A 25,923-nucleotide genomic window follows, 5' to 3' on the forward strand; every position below is an offset into this window, starting at 1 on the left:
TACCATTGTCATTTTTTGTTTCTTTGCAGCACTTTCATCTTCTTTGGCCAATACCCATTTTTAGTTATGTAATTTGGTAAACTGTCATGTGGATTAATCACTGGAAAATAACTGTCATGTAGATTTATCACTGGGAAATAAAGAGGCAACATAGGTACATGCTTTGCTATTTGTGACTAACACTGACAGGATTTAAAAGAGTGATGTGGTTGGTCGTTGATCATGGTGGAAATAGTGATTTATGGACTGAGGAGTAAGCAACCACATTTGTGCTTAAGTGGTTAATATACCATGATATCTGAATTTGAACCTGTTTTTAGGAGACTGGTACTATTTAACAACAATATGGTAGTAGAAATCTGTGTTTATGAACTGTGCAAAGCAAAGATTGCCTGTATTTAAAACTGAGCTATAATGAAAACAATAAATAGCAAAAATTTTGGGCTAGAGCTAAGCCCCATGTAAAGATAAATTTATAGTTTTAATGAGTATATTAGGGAAAAAGATTAGAAAATAATTAGCTAAGCAGTTAACTTAATATGTTTGTGCTAAAACTAAATAAATCCAAATTAAGTAAAAGGTATGAAATAATAAAGGTATGAGAAAAAAATCAAGTAAATAAAAAATAAAGAAAATATCAGCTGCTTAAAAAGCAAAAGTTAGAACTCTGGGGCTGGAGCTGGGGCTCAGTGGCAGAGCGCTTGCCTCTCACATGTGAGGCACTGGGTTCGATCCTCAGCACCACATAAAAATAAGCAAACAAAATAAACATATTGTGTCCATCTATAACTAAAAACAAAATTTAAAAAAAGTTAGATCTCTGAATAGAATTACAGATAAAACCCTGGAAAGGGTGCTCAAGAAACAAAGAAGGCATAAATTTAAAAATTAAAAGGATAGCATAATAAATAAAATAGGAATTAAGAAAAACACAACATTCTGAACAACATAACACAAATTAATGTGCAAACTTAAATGAATTGGCCAGTTTCCTAGAATAACAATTGATACATTAAAACTGATAAAAAATGGAAACTGGAATAAGCATATAATCATTAAATAAATTTAATTTGTATTTTTAAAATATTCTAAAATTTAAAATATAATGTCCAGATGATTTTATAGCAAGTTTTACCAAAAATTTGAGCAATAGAAAATGTTTCTATAAAATATTGTAGTGATTTGTTAGAAATATAATTAGTGGCTTAAGAATCAAAGTAATTGCTAATATACATATATGTGTGTGCATATATATGTGTGTGTATATATATAAATATATGTTTACATATATATATGTATATATGTATTTTTGATGAATAATGGAAGCTGGGCACTGTGGTACACACCTGAAATCCCAGTGGTTTGGGAGGCTAAAGCAGGAGGATTGCAAATTCAGAGCCAGCCTCAGCAACTTTGTGAGGCACTAAGCAACTTAGTGAGACCCTGTCTCAGAATAAAAAATAAAAAGGGCTGGGGATGTGGCTCAGTGGTTAAGCACCCCTGGGTTCAATTCCTGATACCAAAATAAAATAAAATAATAGAAGCCAGGGAGAATCTAGAAATATAGACTATTTCTGTAAGATTCTGTCACTGAGTAGTTATTTCCAGTCAGCATCAATCCTACTGTGTTGGCTTTTCTCTCTCATTGCAGATAGATTTGCTTTAGCTGGTAGGGGAGGTATTTTTAGCAATCCCAGATTTCACACCCTTTTATCACCATGACTTAAGTGAAAAGCACTCTTGACTAACTATAGCCAGAATATTTTGGAGAAAGACTCTGATCAGGTTTGGTTGATGAAACAGTTTCTGAATCATACCAAGGGAATAGATTGCTGTGATCAGATCTGGCTCATGTATTCAACATTGCCCTCCCACAACTGTGATCCAGGAGGGCAGTCAGATATGATGGTAGAAACAGAAGGAGAACTATCCGAAGGTGACAAATAATAGCTACTACTGAGACGGGAAATACAATCTAAGAATTAACTGTGGGAGAGAATATGGTGAGTTGACCCTTATATATATGACATAGAGGCCACATAGTATATTTAAAAATCTTTAAATTGGAAAGCAGGAAACTTATGCTCTCCCTTTGAATCTTCTACCAATGATTGTATTATGTTGGATAACCCTCAATGTAAAGTGTAATGGATTCGATGATTTCTAAATTTACTTCCAACTCCAATATTTTATGATTCTATTTTTCACATCTACAGAGTTTGGTGGAATGTCTGACACATAGTAGGTGTTCATTAAATATTGGCAAATAAACAAAAGAATAAGAAATGCTTATAGGACTAAGTTAAACAAGACTGGGAAAGCTGTTCAGTCTAACAATTGGATGATTATTGAGCCACATATTTTAGAAATGGACTCCACCCAATCAACATGGAGTTGATAAGGTTTAGGTCATTTAAGCCATAATGTCTTTTTCTGTTATTTAATCAAAGTTCTTCTCACAACAAATGAAACAAAATGGAAATATAATGTTATTATTTTTTAGCCATATGCAGTCCAGGAGCTCAAAGCAGTTGCTGGTGTGATGATTACTGCATCTCACAACCGCAAGGAAGACAATGGATACAAGGTAAACCTTGGACTCCTGAACTTTACTTATTTTATAGTTTTCTCACTATGAGCTTTTCAGGGTTTACACAGAGAATCCTTTTTTTTGCAGCTTGGAATGTGGGAGCATCTCTCCCGAGCAAGTTTGTTTAATGTCTGCCAGAACCTCAAGGGTTTCACTGACTGGGAGCAATTTCTGTGTTAACTTATCAATTCTCACATTTGAAATTTTGGGGGAGGGGAATAATACAATTTATATAAAGTTCATAAATATTCAAACAATGTTGTGTATTATTCACATATTCATGCATATATAGTAAACCACACAAGCATATAAACAAAAGATTTCTAATAGTATTCACCCCTGAAAGAGGTAGGGAAGTAATATGATCAAAGATAGTATCTTCCCTTGGGTCTTTCAGAAGCAGAAGTTGAGATGAGAATTTCTGTGAAAGTGGCTTTTTAAGGGAATACTCTTGGAAAAAGGAAAGTGAGAGAAGCAGGTAGAGGGTGGAGTGATAGTAGGGTGAAAATCAAGCAACTGTGTGGCCTCAGCTGGAATTTAGATTCATTGTGGTCTTATAGGAGAGATGGAATGAAATGTGTGCATCACAGGACATCACCAAGCTGGCCCCATTTTGAGGTTCATACCCCCATGTTAGTCATTGACCAAGAGTAGCTGGTGGTGATGGGTAAACTTCCCAAGGACTTTTGGACAAGGAATGTTCGCCAGAGAATGGGGCAGCTGTAGGCAATGTAGCAGCTAAATGATAGATAAATTAGGTCTGGCTAGGGGGATCTGAATGGGTACCAAGAATATCTACTATAGTTCTTCACTTATATCATTCCAGTCCTCATTTGGCTCATTATATTCAGTCCCAACTTATTTAGGATTCTGGTTGGTCAGAATTTTCTGGAATTTCTGACTGGAAATTCATCTCAACTTCTACTTCTAGAAGACCCAATTAAAGATAGTTCCCTGATTATATAAAAGGAAGATTTGTAGGATGGACCACAGCCCTGACTGTTGCATTTGCCTCTGAGGAATTAACTGATTACTCATATCACTGACTTTGGCCATACCATCTATACTTCCCTACTCCTTTGGTAGTTATTTTTTTCTTATCTAAATGGTTTGTTCTATAGGGTGACCCTCTGATGGGTCATTGGTTATAAGCCTATATGAGTCCATGGCTGCTATACTTTTTAATTTACAGTTAAAACAAGACATAAACCAAGTAAACCAAGTGCCAAAAATATTTGCTGAGGCACCCAGTTTGTAGTAGCAATCTTACATTCTCATGAAGATCAGAGTCAAGCCGCCCTACCAGAGTGATAATGCTTTTTCATGTCTGCTCAAAATGGCCAGGCAACACCTCTAGCTTTAACGTTAGTGGGACTCACACTATTTGCTCAGAAGCATCTTCTCTGGGACTCAGTTCCTCCAGAAAGTCAGATTCTGAAGGGTTTCCGAGGTCTCAGACCATAGATGGCCAACTCTGTTGCTCTGGGCCCAAGGGGAGGCAGAACATCGTGATGGAAGTAGCTTGGGATTTGAAACCAGGAAGTAGACAAAGAGCTGAAAAAATTTTTTTAATTGCCCAAAACCCAAGAAGAAATAGACTTGCTTCCTCATGATCTCCCTACAATAGTGAACAGGACTCTTTCTGTTCTCTTTGACTAAGAGGGAAACATTTCAAGACTCTCATTTCTTAAATTATTTTTTATTCTAATTTGTTATATATGATAACAAGAGTGCATTACAGGGCTGGGGATGTGGCTCAAGCGGTAGCGCGCTCGCCTGGTATGTGTGCGGCCTGGGTTCAATCCTCAGCACCACATACAAAGAAAGATGTGTCTGTCGAAAACTAAAAAAATAAACAAAATTTCTCTCTCTCTCTCTCTCTCTCTCTCTCTCTCTCTCTCTCTCAAAAAAAGAGTGCATTACAATTCATATTATATAAGAAAGCACAATTTTTCATATCTCTGGTTGTATACAAATTAGAGTCATACCATTTGTGTCTTCCTACATGTACTTAGGGTAATGATGTCCATCTCATTCCACCGCAAGACTCCCGTTCTTATTAGGGGAATCTCAATTCCAGCTCACTACCTTGCACATAGGCATTACAATGCAGAAGCCAGATAAATCAACAGTTCCCAAACCCCAGCATTACTCCTACAAGCTTATCACTCTGAGTTTCAATTCTTTCCTTTTTCCCCACTGCCTGGAGTTTTTCCTGTCCTCTTGTGAATTAAGCTATATATTTAAGTTAATATTTTTTCTATTTTATCTTTAATTAGAGCTGTTTGCTTTTAGAACAATTTTTTAAATGTGTATTTATTTTTTAATTGTAGAGAGACACAATACCTTTATTATTTTTATGTGGTGCTGAGGATTGAACCCAGTGCCTCACACATGTGAGGCAAGCACTCTACCATTGAGCTACAACCCCAGCCCCTAAAAATGTATATTTATTTTTAATTGAACACAATAATTTTACATAAGAACAAGAATTTTTTATTGATTGTTTACAACATTACAAAGCTCTTGACATATCATATTTCATACATTAGATTCGAGTGGATTATGAACTCCCAATTTTTACCCCAAATTCAGATTACAGAATCACGTCGGTTACACATCCACAATTTTACATAATGCCCTATTAGTAACTGTTGTATTCTGATACCTTTCCTATCCTCTACTATCCCCCCTCCCCTTCCCTCCCATCTTCTCTCTCTACCCCATCTACTGTAATTCATTTCTCTCCTTGTTTATTTTCCCATTCCCTCACATATGTAATTTTGTATAGCAATGAGGGTCTCCCTTCATTTCCATGCAATTTCCCTTTTCTCTCCCTTTCCCTCCCACCTCATGTCTCTGTTTAATGTTAATCTTTTCTTCCTGCTCTTCCTCCCTGCTCTGTTCATAGTTGCTCTCATTATATCAAAGAAGACATTTGGTATTTGTTTTTTAGGGATTGGCTAGCTTCACTAAGCATAATCTGCTCTAGTGCCATCCATTTCCCTGCAAATTCCATGATTTTGTCATTTTTTAGTGCTGCGTAATACTCCATGGTGTATAAATGCCAAATTTTTTTTATCCATTCATCTATTGAAGGGCATCTGGGTTAGTTCCACAGTCTAGCTATTGTGAATTGTGCTGCTATGAACATCGATGTGGCAGTATCCCTGTAGTACGCTCTTTTAAGGTCTTCAGGGAATAGTCTGAGAAGGGCAATAGCTGGGTCAAATGGTGAAGAACAAGAATTTTTAAACTATGTAGTTCACCATATTTCTTGACATAGAGCTTAGTATGTAGTACATATTCGAGTGTATATGTCTTTTCTTCATTTGGGGTGCAATAGAGAGAATTCATATCATATACATGGTAGAAATCCAGCATAGATATTCTCTAAGCAAAGTCTCTTTTAATTTTGAGATCTTGTGAATTATTGGAATTTATATTTTTTGCTTTTTTGGTGACTGTTCCTAATACTGTTTTTATCAAAGTATTTGACAAACTGAAAGCTTATTGAAATGTATGTGGATAATTGACATGTTAATTATATTTCCTGATATGGATTTTATTTGGTGTGACATAAATTCTACTTTAATTTATGATAGAAAACAGCTTCTGGGGCTGGGGATGTGGCTCAAGTGGTAGCGCGCTCGCCTGGCATGCGTGCGGCCCGGGTTCGATCCTCAGCACCACATACCAACAAAGATGTTGTGTCCGCTGAGAACTAAAAAATAAATATTAAAAATTCTCTCTCTCTCTCTCTCTCTCTCTCTCTCTCCCCTCTCTCACTCTCTCACTCTCTCTTTAAAAAGAAAAAAAAAGAAAACAGCTTCTGTATCACAAAATAGAATCATTTTATAATGTTAAGTTTAATAGTATGGAGTTTTATGGGATATTTTGTGGTTTCTTGGATTATCTCTAATATACAGTTATAAACCTAAGAGTATGTTTGGATACTGTGGTATATGCATATTCTAATATTATCCTGATGTCCTGCTTATATTTTACTTGTATTGTTTTCCAAGTAAATTCTTAAAAAAGGAAATAATACATAATTATTTTATTATTGAGTCTCTGTGGAGTCATCATCAGTGTATTTTGGTATTTACTAGTCTCATGTTGACATTCTTTTACTCAATTTACTTGATATGTTTCTTCATAAAGCCAAAGATCTCTATTGTAGCTAAGAAAAATCTGTTGAGTATTTCAATATATCATTCATAACAATATTTACCTACACCTATCACCTAGGTTTATTGGGAAACTGGTGCTCAAATCACATCTCCTCATGATAAAGAAATTCTGAAATGTATAGAAGAATGTGTCGAACCCTGGAATGGTTCCTGGAATGATAATTTAGTGGACACTAGTCCACTGAAGAAAGATCCTCTACAGGACATTTGCAAGAGATACATGGAAGATCTGAAAAAGATCTGTTTTTACAGGTAACCAAATGGGAATATAGGATGGTATTACCTTAGGATAAGGTTAACAAGTGAGGAAAGAAAAAGTGATTAAAATATTTTCTGTTCATCATATTAAATTATAGCTAAGTAGTATTACTCATAACAGACTAAAAGTGGAAGTAACCCAAATATCCATCAAGTGATGAATGGATAAATAAAATTTTTGTATCCATATAATGATATATTATTTAGTACTGATGCATACTATAGGTATATAAACCTTGAAAACATTATGCTAGTTAAAGAAACCAGTCACAAAAAACCACATATTGTATGATTATGTGTATATAAAATGTCCAGAATAGGCAAATCTGCAGAGACCAAAATAGAGTAGTGGTTGCCTATGGCTGGGAGGAATCAGAGTTGGGAGGGTAACAAAAATGGGATTTAGAGTTTGTTTTGGGAGTAACAAGAATGTTCTAAAATTAATTGAGGTAATTAATGGTTGAACAGCTCTATGAATATAGTAAAAACCATTTCATTGTACACTTTGAATGGGTGAATTGTTCAGTAAGTAAATTATATCTTAATAAAGCTGTTAAACTAATTATACTTACAACTGTATGTATTTCCTTTATGTAAGATACCTATGACACAAAATTGATTTTTAGCTTTTTCTCTATTTTCAAAAGTTTAAACATCACAATTATCAGTTGTTTGCTTCTCCTTCCAAAATGAGAAGTGGGCTACAGTACTAGCTAACTGCTAGCTATAGTCAATCTAAAAAGACTTTGAGCCAGGAACAGTGATGCATGCTTGTAATCTCAGTGACTCAGGAGGCTGAGGCAGGAGGATTGCAAGTTCAAGGCCCACCTCAGCAAGTTGGCGAGTTCCTGTCTCAAAAAATAAAAAGGGTTGTAGCTCAGTGGCAGAGTACCTGAAGATTCAATTCCTAGTACCACCAAATAAAAAGTAAAAAATATGATAATTTCTATCTTTGCTTACTTAAGTTCTTGTTTTTTAAAGAATATATGTACAGGGACTGTGATTATAGCTCAGTGATAAAGCGCTTGCCTAGCACTGGTGAGGCCCTGGGTTCAATCCTTAGCACATAAAAACAAATAAATAAAATAAAGATTAAATTCTTTTTAAAAAAGTGTTTATATGCAAATGAAAATTAACAAATGAATCTAATTATATATCAAGCTGAAAACATAATCACACAGAGAGAGATTTCAAGTGACTTTAAATTTGACTATTTTCTAATGGGTCATATGGAAGGATAAGAACCACACACCTACAATGAATCAAAATGCATTCTGCTGTCATGTATACATAATTAAAAAAGTAAATTTTTTTACCATACGATTTATTTTTTTTTTAGTCATACATGACAGCAGAATGTATTTTGACATATAATACATACATGGGATGGGGTAGAGAGAGAAGATGGGAGGGGAGCGGAGGGGGGATAGTAGAGGATAGGAAAGGTAGCAGAATAAAACAGTTACTAATAGGGCATTATGTAAAAATGTGGATGTGTAACCGATGTGATTCTGCAATCTGTATTTGAGTAAAAATGGGAGTTCATAACCCACTTGAATCTAATGTATGAAATATGATATGTCAAAAGCTTTGTAATGTTTTGAACAACCAATTAAAAAAAAGAATAAAAAATACATACATGGAATGTACATACATCAATCATAATGTCTATTCTATTCTGATGCCCTTCCTATCCCCCCTACTCCTCCCCTCCTCTCCCATCCTTTCTCTACAATCTAATGTGACACACTTTTTTTTCTTTTTCTCATCACAACATTATATATGTATTTTGTATAACAATGAGGTTTTTCTTCCATTTTCTGTGCAACTCCTCTTCTCCAGTAAATTTATTTTTTAAAAAAGAATCACTCACCTGATTTGTACTTGTCATCTCTGCAATTAGTAAAATTGATGGTTTTATAGATATAGATATGCATACATATATCCATAGATATATTATAAAACAAATGGATAATTTTTAAAAATATTTTTAGTTGTAAATGAACACAATACCTTTATTTTATTTATTTATTTTTATGTGGTGCTGAGGATGGAACCTAGGGTCTCACACAAGCTAGGCAAGTACTCTACCACTGAGCCACAACCCCAGCCCATGGAGAATTATTTTGATGTCAACAAGGAACTAAGATTTTAGTATAAGAGAAGTAAATGTAAAAATAAAAGAAAATAATTGTAAAATTATATTTTAAGTTTGGATTTGAAACATTAGTATGAACTCATGATTTATTTACTTCTTTCTGAAATACTAGTTCTGTTGCTAAAAAGGCTTCTATGAGTCACCTTAAAGCACAGATTGTAGTTTCTAAATGGCATTTCCCACCAAAAGGAACCAGGGATCGTGGAGAAATTGATGAATCCAGGACTGGGACAAAAAATGTACTTCTGGAATTAATCTTAATATTTCTGTGTCGCTCTTTGTCTCTGCCTTTCTCTGCCATAAAGCAAGAAAGTACTGAGAGATATTTGGTTCATATCAAAAGAATATAAGAGCATACTTTATGGGGGCTTTTATTGACCAAAAATTGGACAGTTGGGTATCAAAAAGAATAATCACTAAGTTGACCATGCTGACTATTAACTTGCAATCCTCTTGCTCCAGCCCTCCTAGTAGCTGGAATTACAGGTGTGCACAACCCTGTTTCAAAACAAGGGCTGCCAGTGATAGGGTGCTTCTTGCTTAGCATACCTGAAGACGGGGGTTCAATCTCCCAGAACTATAAAAAAAGAAGAATCATTGTAATTAACTAAAACATAAAAGGTTGTTGGCTGGTAGTAACACCACGAAAACATTTCACAGATCACCTTGCTAGATTTGAAATTACTCATTCTGAAATTTTATAAATTCTGAATTTTCATTCAGCAAACTGATAAATGCTTAGATATTTTCTTTTGTCTTTCCTATATGAACTGACTTTCAGGGTTAATTAAATAATTGCTGAAGGATAAATATTTTAAAAGAAAAATCCAACTATTAATTGCGAAGGAGTAAAAGAATTAAAATATCACTATTTTATTACCACTAATAAAAGTGATGATCATCAAGGGCTACTAAGACTTATAGGTGAAAAGTTATTGGGAAATTTTTGATGGATGGATCAAGATGACAAAATCCTGAAGAATCAATACTATTAAAAGTAAGATTGATATCATGTGCCTCCCCTCAAGATTCAACATTTGTTCTTGCCTAAAGATTTGAAATTGAATCTATAATCTATAATGTTGCCTTTAGATTCACCTACCTATTTACAGAAAAAGAAGGTTTGTGGAACATGCTAATACATAAAGGATGAAATATGCATACCCAAGATGTAGGAAATTCTCCAGAACAAATGATTTAGTTTCTTCAATAAATGGCATGGGGATTGGAGAAGAAAAAAAGAACATGTCTAGATAACAAGAGATTTGAGAGACAGATGGTGTGGACCTTATTCAGGTCTGGATTCAAGTAAACCAATTGTATTTTTGAGACATTTGGGGAAAATTTGAGCACAGGTAGGGTATTGAATAATATTAAGAAATTATTGTGGATTGGGGAGCCTGGTGATATAGCTTAGTTGGTAGAGTGCTTGCCTAGTATGCAGAAGTCCCTAGATTCAATCCCCAGTACGACAAAAAAAAAAAATTGTGGATTTTGTTGGGTGTAATAATGGTATTATGGTTATGTTTTTAAATTCTAAAGCATTTGTAAAGTAATTTGATGTCTTGCATAAATGAAACTAAGTTGACAGAATGTTGATAAATGTTGAATTGAGATGATAAGTATATTAATAGTAGGCATTCTTCTTATGTATATTTTGAAATTTTTATTTTACTTTAATAAATTTTATTTATTACAGAGAGTGGTTAATAAGTAGTTGGTAAGAATGTAGAAAGTTTTGCTATAGAAGAACCAAAGAAACTGTGACTGGATGTTAATGGGAATGATGCAGGAGGGAGGGAGTGACTAGAGTAATAAAGTTCTTGAGTGAGAAGAGATGGGAACCTTTGAGAGAAAGAAAAACACTCTGTTGTCAGAAGAAGGAAAAGATATGTATGGATGCTGTTAGATTGTGGATTAGATGTAGAAAGATTAGGAAGTTCTCATCAGATGGCTTCTGATGTTTGCATTAGGTAAAGGGAGAGGAAAGGAATAGGAGAGAAGAAAAGATTTTACACACCATTTTAGAGAGAAAATAGTAAGCTTTTTGAGTTACAAAGTAAAATTGCCTGACAGTGCTGAATGCCCTTTGAAAGTGAAGCTCTTAACCCTTTTGTGAGATTTACTCTAGTAGTATTGTGCTATTTTGGTACAAGTCTGGAAAAAGGTACATTGTTGGGTTCAACACAGGGTAAGGTATTAGAGGATCAGGGTATCCAATGTGAAAATAAATGAAGGTAATTGAAATTAGATACCTTGGAATTTAAGCTGGACTGAAAGAAAAAAAGGAGTCTTCAGAGAATAAGAAAGGCCAGTTAGGAAGTTCTTGTGGTGGATCTGGCAAGAGATATATAGCGGCTTGGGTTAGGATACTGGTATAGCATATGGAAGGAAGCAATCCAGGTTAGGAAGTTGAACCACAAAGGGAGAATGTAGTTGAATTAAAAATCTTTTGAAATTTACTTTAATACCACATAGTTTAAAAAAAAATCTTACAGGGCTGGGTTTGTGGCTCAGTGGTAGAGTGCTTGCCTAGTGAGGCACTGGGTTCAATTCTCAGCATCACATAAAAAATTAAAGATATTGTGTCCAACTATAACTAAAAATATTTAAAAATATATCTTATAGCTCTGCTGAAGGCTTTAATCACTTTTTCTCAAATTTAAGTGTTTTGAATTACATCATAGGTGGCAAGTTTTATATTGATTGGTGATTTTTACCTTACAGGGAATTAAACTCAAAGACCACCTTGAAATTTGTGCATACATCCTTTCATGGTGTCGGACATGACTATGTGCAGTTGGCTTTTCAAGTGTTTGGTTTTAAGCCTCCAATTCCAGTACCAGAACAAAAAGATCCCGATCCAGACTTTTCTACTGTTAAATGCCCAAATCCTGAAGAAGGAGAATCTGTACTGGTATTTTTCTAATATTTAAATTATTATTAGTTTATTAAACCATCAGAATAAATAGAACTTATTGACAATTTAGAGATTACTTACAAAAGCAGAAACCATTGTAGTTTATATCATTTAAATTACACTGGAGTATAATTGTGTTTTGTTTGAAATCTCTACTACTTCTAGGCTACTTATTTTAAACTTAACCAAATTGTATGCCTTCTAAAATTCATATCACTAACATAGTGCCTACATTTAGGAATATTGGCATTGATTTAGATTCTTCAATACAATCTAACTTTTTGGGTTACTGTTTCAGGAACTTTCTCTGAGACTGGCAGAAAGAGAAAATGCCCGGATAGTGCTAGCCACAGATCCTGATGCAGATCGACTGGCAGTGGCAGAACTTCAGGAGAAGTAAGTAGAATCTGTTAATTGATTTAAAGCTTGAGCTATGAGGGGTCGAGACTATAAAACACAATGGTTTTGACCATTGTGGAGGGCTTGACTAGCATACGTGAGGCCCTGATTTCAACCCCAGCATCACACACACAAAAAAAGCTTGAGCTTTGAAAAGCAATTTTTAAAAACAACAACAAAAAATTAAGTCTCACAGGTTCATTGAAAATAGGAAAGAAAATAAATCTTATATAACTCCACCATCCATATAACTACCTAAATCAATACTTCAACATTTCCTTTTTTTCTACTCAAATAAAGATGTATTTGTTCATATAAAATTGTGAAATTATGATCATACTATATGTAGCTTTATATCTTAATTATTTTCTATACCAATTATACTATGAGCATTCTCTCATTCTTATATAATTGTTTGAAAATATTAATTTTAACCACAGCATATTTCAACAGATTGCTTTATCAATATAATCATTTCCTAATCCTGGTCCTCTGGATTGCTGTATATTTTCACCATTTTGATATGACATGTCTTCACAATTTTTTCTCATTAAGTAAAAGAATAAAATTAGCCTCGTAATAATCTTCCAAAAGACATTGCAGCCTGGAGTAGTGGCATATGTCTGTAATCCCACCAACTCAGAAAGCTGAGGCAGGAGGATCACAAATTCAAGTTGAGCCTCAGCAACTTAGCAAAATAATCCTGTCTCAAAATAAAAAATAAAAAGGGGGGGTTGGGGTTGGGGCTCAGCTGTAGAGTGCTCATCTAGCATGTGCAAGGTGCTGGGTTCAATCCCCGGCACCACATAAAAATAAATTTTAAAACATAAAGGTACTGTGTCCAACTACAACTTCAAAAAAAAAGGATTGGGAATATAGCTCAGTGGTAGAGTACCCCTGGTTTTAATCCTCAGTATAAAAAGTAAGATGGGGGGGGAAGAGAGAAAGATTGATTGGTTATAACTATCCCTACCCTAAAGATCCCAGGTCAATTATAAAAGAAGTAGTAGTAAATATTTTCTCAAAAGTCCCATATTATAAAACTGAATTGGAGCAGGTTGTGTTCCATGCTTTTGTGATAATGTCAGAGTATCCTTGTGTTATAAATAAATAAAAAAGAATAAATTTTTTTAAGGTCTCATAGCTGTAGGATTTTCCTATCTGAAGGGTGATAATTTGTAGGTCTCGGAGTCAAGATGTTTTAATGAGAAGCTGGAAAGGTCTTGACTTGGAATTTTCTCTCTACAGTGGTCATTGGAAAGTCTTCACAGGAAATGAGCTGGCAGCATTATTTGGATGGTGGATGTTTGATTGCTGGAAGAAAAATAAACCAAGAAATGCTGATGTGAAGAATGTTTATATGTTAGCCACTACTGTCTCTTCTAAAATTTTGAAGGCAATTGCACTTGAAGAAGGATTTCATTTTGAAGTAATAAATAATATCTGTGTGCTACTTTTCTAAATATATTCCTGTATATACTAAAGGCACCCCACCAAAACTGACTTTTCATTAATTCATTTATAATCTCTTCATTTTTAAAAAAATTCTGATACTTGCTTAATATTTTTTATAACTTAGACACTCAGAGACAAATTCATCGAGTATGTGAATTTTTAACTGAGACAAGATTTTCTCCAAAAATTACATTAGCACATATTATTTCATACAACATCTGGTTTGCAGATGGAAAATCTAGTGACCTCATCACAACACAGACTTCACTCCAAAAGCTTGTAAATGCCATCAATCCTTTGTTTAGATTCTTCAAGCACGGTATTAATAAACTTTTAAGTAGACTTCAAACTTGCAAACAAAAATCCATTGGTTCTACATAATAATAATAAGAAGAAGAAGAAGAATGACTTTGTATCAACCAGATCATTAATGTTTGTGAACAGCAAACAGTTAAGTAGAACAGTTTTGTACCTGGACTAAAGCCAGCTTTATTGCTTTTCCTCTACCATCTTTGCCAGGTGTCAGTAACTAAGTGTTACCTCCCAGGCATTTTCCTTGAGTCACACTCAAGCAACAAGTCTCAGTAATAATTGACTGAGTAAAAGAAAATTGTACTTGTTTTTATGAAATACAGCTTTTAATCTTAGACTTTCAAAAAACACCAAAAGCAAAAGATACTGAAAATGTATTCAAGCCTAAAATTCTGAATTTCAGTAGTTTTCTTGTTTATATCTATAGCAAGAAAAGTAAGTGCACAAAAGAAAGAAAAGAACATGATTCTAAAGATCAGTATTATAAATTTGTTTTGGTTTGAGGGGATTGCCAGAATTTTTATTTTTGGTGAAGGTAGAAAAGTGATTTAGGAAATTTAAGTTAGTAATGATGAACCCCAGAATTAGTGTGCATATGTTGACTGTAGAACACAGCATGTCTTTAAAGCTCATCAGATGAAAGTTCTCCCGAATATAATTATTAATGAATGACTTGGTGACTGTCTTGGAGGTTTTGTTTAGGTCACAGTGTTGTGGAAAGGTGTACTTGTTTCAAGCATAGGTTGTGATAATGTATTACTTGGGGAGACTAAATCAAAACCTTCACAGGCTCTCTTATGTTAGTGACTGTAGTGTGGCTTACAGGACAGTTGTTGGGAAGCAGTGTAATTGAAACCTGCCTCCATTTTGTATATGCTGCATCTTAGGCAAATTTACTTAATCTCTGAGCCTCTCTTCTGGCAACAGTGTTTATGAACATTAGAAAAGATCATGCTTTGGGGCTGCGGCTGGGGCTGGGGCTCAGCGGTAGAGCACTCACCTGGTATGTTCGAGGCACTGGGTTTGATCCTCAGCAACACATAAAAATAAATAAATAGATAAAAAAATTTTTAAAACGATCATGCTACTATAGTGCTATTAAGTACCTATTATAGTATTTAGTAAATAGTACTAATAGTACTTAACAAATAAATATAGTACCTATGTTTTAGATAATAATATAGGTATAGATTTATGTTACTTTGTAACTTTATTGTCCCACATATAAATATGGGATATATTTGATATAAATCATCTAGTACTGTATCAATAGTAGACCACCAGTAGTGGTAGTATGTTTGTTTATGGCCCTTTATGACTGTATGTCTACCACTGTGTAAATCATTGTGGATCAAAAAGCCTAATAGAAGACCACTACTCAGGAATTATGTGCATATATTGATAGATTTTTCTCTGTGTTTAACTAGAGTACCTTCCTCTGCATTTCAGGAAACATTACCAGGTTTTAAATGGATTGGAAGTAGGATAAAAGATCTCCTGGAAAATGGGAAAGAAGTCCTTTTTGCATTTGAAGAGTCTATTGGTATGTAGTAAATATTTAAATCTTTGAAGTTTGATTGAAAACATTTTTTTAATTTTTTTAATTCTGTAGAGAGGAATTTTTGCCATCTGGCTTTATATTTTAAGTTGTAAAAACTGCAGAGAACTCAGAAATATGTAAATGCATGTCTCATCAGGAAAACAAAAAGAACATAAAGGTCTTCTGAATACATTCAGTATTGATGGGTTTCATCTGTTTCTAAGCTCTTAAAGTCACTGGTCCTTCTGAAGAAATATGAAACTATGGGTTTAAGTTTTCCCCTTTTCTAAAGATGGTTTTGAATCCCCAGGTTTTCTGTGTGGAACTTCCGTTTTGGATAAAGATGGGGTAAGTGCAGCCGTTGTTGTTGCTGAGATGGCATCTTACCTGGAAACCATGAATATAACATTGATGGAGCAACTGATTAAGGTTTATGAAAAGTAAGTTCATATGCTAGATCTTTCGTTCATTTTTTTTTTGTCCTATCCATAGTTTTCTAAATTTGTTTTTGTTTTGGTTTGGTTTTTAGTTCTGGGGGTTGAACCCAGGGGCACTTAACCACTGGCCACGTCCTCTTCCCCACCTTTCTTTTAATATTTTCTTTTAAGACAGGGTCTCACTAAGTTGCTTAGGGCCTCAATAAATTACTGAGGCTGTCTTTTGAATTCACAACCCTTCGGCTGCAGCCTCCTGAGCCACCGGGATTATAGGCACACACACCACCATGCCTGGCTGCTAAATTTGTTTTTGAAGAACAGTCAGCATCCTTTTATAAAAAGCATTAAAATTCTACAAAATATTCTAATAGGCTTGTCTTTATTTAATGTGACATTTCTAAAGTTATCAGAAATCTGATTTTAATACTTTAAATCTTTGTACAGATATGGTTATCACATGTCAAAAACTTCATATTTCTTGTGTTATGATCCACCTACCATCAAAAGTATATTTGAAAGGCTTCGCAATTTTGATTCTCCAAAAGAATATCCAAAATTTTGTGGAACATTTGCTATATTGCACATACGGGATGTTACCACTGGATATGACAGCAGCCAGCCTAATAAAAAATCAGTAAGTACTTATTTTTATTTATAACATTGACAAAAACTTAATGGCTCATGTCACCAAAAAGTCCAGAGATGGGTTTTACATGAGGCTCAATCCTGTTTCCTCATGTTTCCTAATTTATTATAAAGGAAACAGTTTAGGAACACCAAGACAGAAGAGATGCATAGGGCAAGGTGAGTATGGAGTAGGATCTCATGCCCTTTTTAGGTATATCACCCTCCCAGAAGGTCCATGTGCTCACCAGCCTGGAAACTCCTGAAAATACCTGTTTTAAATTATTACAAATTATTAAAAATATATATATAATTCATACTATACTAAAAATAGTAGAAGTTCAGGCCTGTGAGTTCTTGGGAATAGGACCCATCCCTAGAGTAGTTTTAAGTGACCAAAGATCCCTCATCAGTCCCCAGGTAATCATCTGGAATACCTTAGGGAAAAGAGTATGAGGATAGAAAGAGGAAGGTAGAGACAGAGAGAGAAAAAGAGAATGTACAATGACACTAAAACAGTGTTGAAAATAAAGTTTTTCTAAAATCCAAGAATTTCAAAGTGTTTGTACTACTTTTCTTCTACTTTTTTTTCTTTTTCTTTGAAAAAAGAAAAAAAGTATTTATACTTTGGGTGGGGGAAGTACAGGGGATGTTAATCAAGGACCCTTTGACCACTGAACCACATTGCCAGCCCTTTTTAGTCTAAGTTGCTTAGGGCCTTGCTAAATTGCTGAGGCTGGCTTTGAACTCATGATCCTCCTGTCTCAGCCTCCTAAGTTACTAGGATTAAAAGTGTACCCCACCATGTCGGACTATCTTTCTAGTTTCAAGTTCTCTTTTTAACTTTACTTCTGGTATCTCTAGCCAAATAGAATAAGTTATAATTTCAAATATATACAATTTATGTATTTCTTTTTTCTTTGTTAAATTATATTTTTATCTTTTTTTCTATAATTTCTGTATTTTTTTATCAAGTTTGTTTTCTTAGTTTACCTTTTCTTCCTCTGCTACAGGTTCATACCTTGCCATTATTTAAGATTTAAGGAAAATATGACCTCCAGGTCCCACAATCATATACCTTCCTCCACATGATGTGTGTCATTTTTTTTCTATTTATGTTACCATTGTGTTGTGCATGGCAGGTCCATTTCTGAAGGACCTTTATGCCTTTCAAAGCTCCTGCCTGTGGGATAGGTGCTCAAACAAATACTTACATACAAGAGATTGCTGATCATATTCATTTTGTTGTTGTTATTTTTAGGATGATTATTAGCTTAAATTTCCATTTGTAATGCTCTAATGTTGTCAGAAGATTCTGGGGACATAATGTATTTTGGGAAATTTGCAGCTTCTTACATAGGATAATACTCATATTCCTTATAGATAGGCAGAATTAATATTGTTAAAAATGAGCATATATACCAAAAGCAATATACAGATTTAATGCAATTCCCATCAAAATACCAATGACATTCTTCACAGAACTAGTCCTAAAATTCATTTTAGAACAATAAAAGATCCAGGGCTGGGGTGGTAGCTCAGTGATAGAGAACCTGCTTTGCATGTGTGAGGCACTGGGTTCAATCCTCAGCACCACATAAAAATGAATAAATAAAGATATTGTATCCATCTACAACTAAATAATTTTTTTAAAAAAAGACCCAGAACATATAAAGCAAATCTAAGCAAAACAAATGCAATGCTAGAGGCATCACAATACCTGACTTCAAATTAATCTACAGAGCTATTGTAACAAAAACTGCATGGTACTGGCATAAAAACAGACCTATAGACCAGTGGTACAGAATAGATGACACCGAGACAAACCCACACAGATGCAGTTATCTGTTCCTTGACAAAGGCATGTTGGCGAAAAGATAGCCTATTTAACAAATGGTTCTGGGAAAACTGGTTTCTCCATAGATAGAAAAATGAGGCTAAATCCCTGCCTCTTGACCTGCACAAAAGTCAACTTAAAATGAATCAAAGTCCTAGGAATGAGACCAGAAACTCTGCAACTCCTAGAAGAAAATGTGGGGTCTACACTCCCAACATATAGGTTCAGGCAAGGACTTCCTCAATAGAACCTCTTAAGCTCAGAAAAATAATACCAAGAATTAATAAACAGGATGACATCAGATTAAAAAGTTTCTGCCAAATATATTAAAAATTGTTCAACATCTTTAGCAATTAGGAAAACGCAGATCAACACTACACTGAGATTTCATCTCATTCCAGTTAGAATGACAGAATATAAACAACTATAAATGCTGGAAAGGATCTAGGGGAAAAGGAACACTTTTACTCTATTGGTGAGATTGTAATAATTTATAACCAATGGAAATCATTATGGAGCTTCCTCAAAAGACTAGAAATGGAATAACCATATAACCCAGCTAAATTACTCTTCAGTGTCTTTCCTAAAGTCGGCATACTACAGCAATAGTATTCTGTGTATGTGTGTGTGTGTTTGTCCTTGTATATTAACTGAATAAAATCTTGACTTTTCTTTTCTCTAATGTTTCTATAGTCTTTGGTATGATTTTTTTTCTCTTTCCTGTCTTTAAATTTATGATTTTATTATTTGAGGTGCTTTTAAACTCTTCTGCTCTTATGGTAAAGTATGTTTTTAGTAGCACAATTCAGAATAGCCAAACTATGGAACTAGCCTAGATGTTCATCAGTGGATAAATGGATAAAGAAAATGTGGTATGTATACACAATGGAATTTTATTCATCCATAAAGAAGAATGAAATTATAGCATTTTCAGGAAAATGGATGGAACTTGAGAGCATTCTGTTAAGTTAAATAAACCAGACTCATAAAGTCAGAAATCATATGTTTTCTCTCATCTATTAAAACTGGAGATACAACATGGCCGCCGGCAAGGAAGCAGTGATTCCAATGTCTCCACATTAACGGGATCAGAAAGACCCATTGGAACAGCAGCAGTCTACCTACTGAGGAACTTCTAGCAAAATTCCCTTAAGAGGGGACCTGCCGGGAATTGGTAGGTTTATTAGAAGTGTCAGTTTGTCCCAGACAAGTGGATCTTGGCCAGCCACGTGGGCGCGGAGGTCCAGTCCCGCAGCCACCAGCCGCTTCTGCAAGCGGCCGGCGGCCCAGAGCGGCGCGGCCCGCCCGAACCCGCAGACGGCACCCGCCAACCCGCCGTCATGGGGAGGCCCTGCTCTCGCTCTGCGAACGGCCACCACGCCTGCCAGGCTTGTAGCCACGCGGCTGCAGCTGCCCGGCTCTACAGGTGGCCCCCCGGCGGGTGCAGAGGTACAATCCCGCGGCCACCAGCCGCTTCAGAAAGCGGCCGGCGGCCCCGAGCGGCTCGGCCCGCCCGAACCCGCAGACGACACCCGCCATCCCGCTGTCCCGGGAGGCCCCGCTCTCGCTCAGCGAACAGCCACCCCCGCCCGCCCGGATCTTAGCCACGCGGCCGCAGCTGCCCGGCTCTACAGGCAGCCCCCGGCGGCCCGGCCCAGCGAGAAGTGTCCCTGCCTGGCCCAGCAGACAGCCTGTGCCCTCCCAGCTCTATTAACGGCCCCGCCCACCCGGCGAACGGCTCCCCCCCCCCCCGAGAGCGTGAAGGGAATCTAACCAACCCTTTACAAAATAGCGAACTGGGAACTAAAACCAGAGATTGTGTCAGACCAGAGACAAGCCAGTTCCACCCCTCCCTTCGGACACTCCGGCAAGGAGCCAGGGGCCCGCCATAGCAGAGAGGGGAAGTCACCAAAGTTCGGCCAAAGAGATTCCTTCCCACTGGAATCTACTTTAGCAGGTGTGTGACTCCGACCCATACCAGATACAAACAACCGGGAAACTTCAAAATCTCTCCGTGGGCGTGACCGTAAGGGCCAAAGGACTCTCGACCCCCAACTCCCCCTACTGCCAGTGATGAGGGCGTGACTGTAGGGGCAGAGGGAAGCAGAGAAGACTCCCCACCCCCAAATCCCCCAACCGCGAACTGAGAGGGCGTGACGGTAGGGGCGGAGGGAAACAGAGGACACTCCAGACCCCCAACTCCTCCTACCGCCAGCAGTGTGGTTGTGACTGTAGGGGCTGAGGGAAGTAGAGGGGATCCTCGACCCCCAACTCCTATTACTACCAGCAGCGACACCAATGGTCTTAGCTGCCAGATTCCGAAGGTGTGCACACCAAAGGGGTCCGGAAAAATTAAACAATTGACTCCCAGACCACAGCTCCACAGCACTGGGGCTTAGATGAATGACAGAGAGAGTGCTCAGTAGTTAGGGAAATAGAGCACTCGGTGGGGCTGAAAGTGTAACCAAATCCTTGGGGAACTGCCTCCGGTGAGCAGGACCTGGCTGGCTGGCAGGAGGAAGGGGAGGAGGGGCCGTAGAAGTGAAACGGCTCTGGACCAACAGGATTGAGAGACTCCCAGGAACCGCCTTACAGGGATTGCTGTTGACACAGTGAGGGCAAAACTCAGCCCGGAGGGCACAGCTTTGCCTACGGGAAGAGAAGAAAATGGATCTCTAAGACCTAATTTTATTTCCTATTTCATTTTAGTTTTTTCTCTCCCTTTTCCCTCTCTCTCTCCCCTTCCAAGTTTTACTGCTCTTTCCATTCTCCTCTATGCTATCTATCTCCCTCTCCTTCTTTCCTTTCAAGAGCACCTACCTTCCCCTTCCCCCCAACTTTCATCCCAAGCATTACGTCCTCCATTTCGCGTAACTGTCTAAATACAAATAGGTGTGCGCATTCCCCCCGCGCCTGCAAGGTAGCCGGACCTGCAACCCACCAGCAGGTCAGGCCCAGCAACCTGGGAGTGGCAGAGCCGCCCCACGCGCCTGCAAGGTAGGCGCACCTGCTACCAACCAGCAGAACAGGCCCAGCGGCCTGCCGATGTGGTAGGCACAGTGGCCCAATTGGAGGAGGAGCAGAGCCCCTGCCCGCGCCTGCGCGGGAGACTTTGCAACTATACAAGAGTAATACAAATATATAGGGGGAAAATTCAATAACACAACAGTCTCAGTAAGCTGAAAGAAACGCGAACAGTATGAAGAGACAAGGAAAGAAAGGATCACAAGCAATGCAGGTCAACTCAACATTAGAAGAGGTAATATCTGCAGCAGATGGAATGTCAGATAAAGAATTCAGGAGATACATGCTTCAGATGATCTGGAGTCTCAAGGAAGACATTAGACAGCAAAATCAGACAATGAAAGATCTCTTCAACAATGAAATACATAAACAAATCCAGGAAGCAAAAGATCAACTATACAGGGAGATAGAGGTTATAAAAAACAAACAAACAGAAATCCTAGAAAGGCAGGAAGCAATAAACCAACTTAAAAACTCAATTGAGAATACTACCAGCAGAGTAGAACACTTAGAAGATAGAACATCAGACAATGAAGACAAAGTATTTCAACTTGAAAAGAACATAGACAGCAAGACTGTTAAGAAACCAGGAGCAGAACATCCAAGAAATATGGGATAACATTAAAAGACCAAACTTAAGAGTCATTGGGATACAGGAAGGCACAGAGCTCCAAACCAAAGGAATGAGCAATCTATTCAATGAAATAATTCGAGAAAACTTCCCAGACTTGAAGAACAAGACAGAATCCCAAATCCTAGAAGCCTACAGGACGCCGAATGTGCATAATCATAAGAGATCCACACCTAGACACATTATAATGAAGATGCCCAACATACAGAATAAGGAGAGAATTTTAAAAGCTACAAGAGAAAGGAAGCAGATTACATTTAGGGGTAAACCAATCAGGATAACAGCTGATCTCTCAACACAGACTTTGAAAGCTAGAAGATCCTGGAATAACATATTTCAAACACTGAAAGAAAATGGGTTCCAACCAAGAGTTGTGTATCCAGCAAAATTAAGCTTCAAGATGGAAGATGAAATTAAAACCTTCCACGATAAACAAAAGTTAAAAGAATTTGCAGCTAGAAAACCATCTCTCCAAAAAATTCTCAGCAAAACATTACAGGAAGAGGAAATGGAAAATAACAATGAAAACCAACAGTGGGAGGTAGGAGAGTAAAGGGGGGAAAATAATCAAAGAGGAAAACAAACCATATTCAGTAACATAAATAAACAAATATGGCTGGAAGGATAACCCATATCTCAATAATAACCCTAAATGTTAATGGCTTAAACTCACCAATTAAGAGACACAGGCTAGTAGAATGGATCACAAAACATGACCCAACAATATGCTGCCTACAGGAGACGCATTTGATAGGAAAAGACATACATAGACTGAAGGTGAAAGGTTGGGAAAAATCATATCACTCATATGGACTTCAGAAACAAGCAGGAGTGTCCATACTCATATCAAATAAAATAGATTTCAAGCCAAAGTTAATCAAAAGGGATAAAGAGGGACACTACATACTGCTCAAGGAAACCATACACCAACAAGACATAACAATCATAAATATATATGCCCCAAACAATGGTGCAGCTATGTTCATCAAACAAACTCTTCTCAAGTTCAAGAGTCTAATAGACCACCATACAATAATCATGGGAGACTTCAACACACCTCTCTCACCACTGGACAGATCTTCCAAACAAAAGTTGAATAAGGAAACTATAGAACTCAATAACACAATTAACAACCTAGACTTAATTGACATATATAGAATATACCACCCAACATCAAGCAGTTACACTTTTTTCTCAGCAGCACATGGATCCTTCTCAAAAATAGATCATATATTATGTCACAGGGCAACTCTTAGACAATATAAAGGAGTAGAGATAATACCATGCATCTTATCTGACCATAATGGAATGAAACTGAAAATCAACGATAAAAGAAGGAAGGAAAAATCATGCATCACTTGGAGAATGAACAATAGGTTACTGAACGATCAATGGGTTATAGAAGACATTAAGGAGGAAATTAAAAAATTCTTAGAGATAAGTGAAAACACAGACACAACATATCGGAATCTATGGGACACATTGAAAGCAGTTCTAAGAGGAAAATTCATTGCATGGAGTTCATTCCTTAAAAAAAAGAAAAAACCAACAAATAAATGATCTCATACTTCATCTCAAAATCCTAGAAAAAGAAGAGCAAAATAACATCAAAAGAAGTAGAAGGCAAGAAATAATTAAAATCAGAGCTGAAATTAATGAAATCGAAACAAAAGAAACAATTGAAAAAATTGACAAAACTAAAAGTTGGTTCTTTGAAAACATAAATAAGATCGACAGACCCTTATCCATGCTAACAAAGAGAAGAATAGAGAGAACCCAAATTACTAGCATACGGGATGAAAAAGGCAATATCACAACAGACACTTCAGAAATACAGAAGATAATCAGAAATTATTTTGAATCCTTATACTCCAATAAAATAGAAGATAGTGAAGGCATCGATAAATTTCTTAAGTCATATGATCTGCCCAGATTGAGACAGGAGGATATAGACAACCTAAACAGACCAATAACAATTGAGGAAATAGAAGAAACCATCAAAAGATTATCAACTAAGAAAAGCCCAGGATCGGATGGGTATACAGCAGAGTTTTACAAAACCTTTAAAGAGGAACTAATACCAATACTTTTCAAGCTATTTCAGGAAATAGAAAAAGAGGGAGAACTTCCAAATTCATTCTACGAGGCCAACATCACACTGATTCCTAAACCAGACAAAGACACTTCAAAGAAAGAAAACTACAGACCTATATCTCTAATGAACCTAGATGCAAAAATCCTCAATAAAATTCTGGCGAATCGGATACAAAATCATATCAAAAAAATTGTACACCATGATCAAGTAGGATTCATCCCTGGGATGCAAGGCTGGTTCAATATACGGAAATCAATAAATGTTATTCACCACATCAATAGACTTAAAAATAAGAACCATATGATCATCTCAATAGATGCGGAAAAAGCATTCGACAAAGTACAGCATCCCTTTTTGTTCAAAACTCTCGAAAAATTAGGGATAACAGGAACATACCTCAACATTGTAAAAGCAATCTACGCTAAGCCCCAGGCTAGCATCATTCTGAATGGAGAAAAATTGAAGGCATTCCCTCTAAAATCTGGAACAAGACAGGGATGCCCTCTCTCACCACTTCTGTTCAACATAGTTCTCGAAATACTGGCCAGAGCAATTAGACAGACGAAAGAAATTAAAGGCATAAAAATAGGAAAAGAAGAACTTAAATTATCACTATTTGCAGATGACATGATTCTATACCTAGCAGACCCAAAAGGGTCTACAAAGAAACTACTAGAACTAATAAATGAATTCAGCAAAGTGGCAGGATATAAAATCAACACGCATAAATCAAAGGCATTGCTGTATATCAGCAACAAACCCTCTGAAATGGAAATGAGGACAACCACTCCATTCACAATATCCTCAAAAATAATAAAATACTTGGGAATCAACCTAACAAAAGAGGTAAAAGACTTATACAATGAAAACTACAGAACCCTAAAGAGAGAAATTGAAGAAGATCTTAGAAGATGGAAAAATATACCCTGTTCATTGATAGGCAGAACTAACATCATCAAAATGGTGATATTACCAAAAGTTCTCTATAGGTTTAATGCAATGCCAATCAAAATCCCAATGGCATTTCTTGTAGAAATAGAGAAAAGCAATCATGAAATTCATATGGAAAAATAAAAGACCCAGAATAGCAAAAACAATGCTAAGTAGGAAGTGTGAATCAGGTGGTATAGCGATACCAGACTTCAAACTATACTACAGAGCAATAGTAACAAAAACAGCATGGTATTGGTACCAAAACAGGCGGGTGGACCAATGGTACAGAATAGAGGACACAGAAACCAACCCACAAAACTACAACTTTCTTATATTTGATAAAGTGGCTAAAAGCATGCAATGGAGGAAGGATAGCATCTTCAACAAATGGTGCTGGGAAAACTGGAAATCCATATGCAACAAAATGAAACTGAATCCCTTTCTCTCGCCATGCACAAAAGTTAACTCAAAATGGATCAAGGAGCTTGATATCAAACCAGAGACAAGGCATCTGATA

The 25,923-nt window shown here is 36.5% G+C and overlaps 1 protein-coding gene across 2 annotated transcripts in view; it reads left to right on the forward strand.

Annotated features, from left to right (window-relative positions):
- The window catches only part of PGM2L1 (phosphoglucomutase 2 like 1), a 77,640-nt gene that overhangs the window by 43,372 nt on the left and 8,345 nt on the right, over positions 1-25,923 (forward strand). Inside the window, exons 5-12 of one of the 2 annotated variants that reach the window (XM_081281633.1) lie at positions 2,504-2,587; positions 6,842-7,035; positions 11,927-12,116; positions 12,418-12,515; positions 13,767-13,947; positions 15,735-15,828; positions 16,136-16,265; positions 16,707-16,896. In XM_081281633.1, coding sequence (XP_081137759.1) covers positions 2,504-2,587; positions 6,842-7,035; positions 11,927-12,116; positions 12,418-12,515; positions 13,767-13,947; positions 15,735-15,828; positions 16,136-16,265; positions 16,707-16,896 — 1,161 coding nt within the window. The remainder of the gene's footprint in view (positions 1-2,503; positions 2,588-6,841; positions 7,036-11,926; positions 12,117-12,417; positions 12,516-13,766; positions 13,948-15,734; positions 15,829-16,135; positions 16,266-16,706; positions 16,897-25,923) is intronic. The other variant, XM_081281634.1, reaches the window with a different exon arrangement.

This window comes from Spermophilus citellus (assembly GCF_964194105.1).
Source record: "Spermophilus citellus genome assembly, chromosome: 2".
Classification (NCBI taxonomy): Eukaryota; Metazoa; Chordata; class Mammalia; order Rodentia; family Sciuridae; genus Spermophilus; species Spermophilus citellus.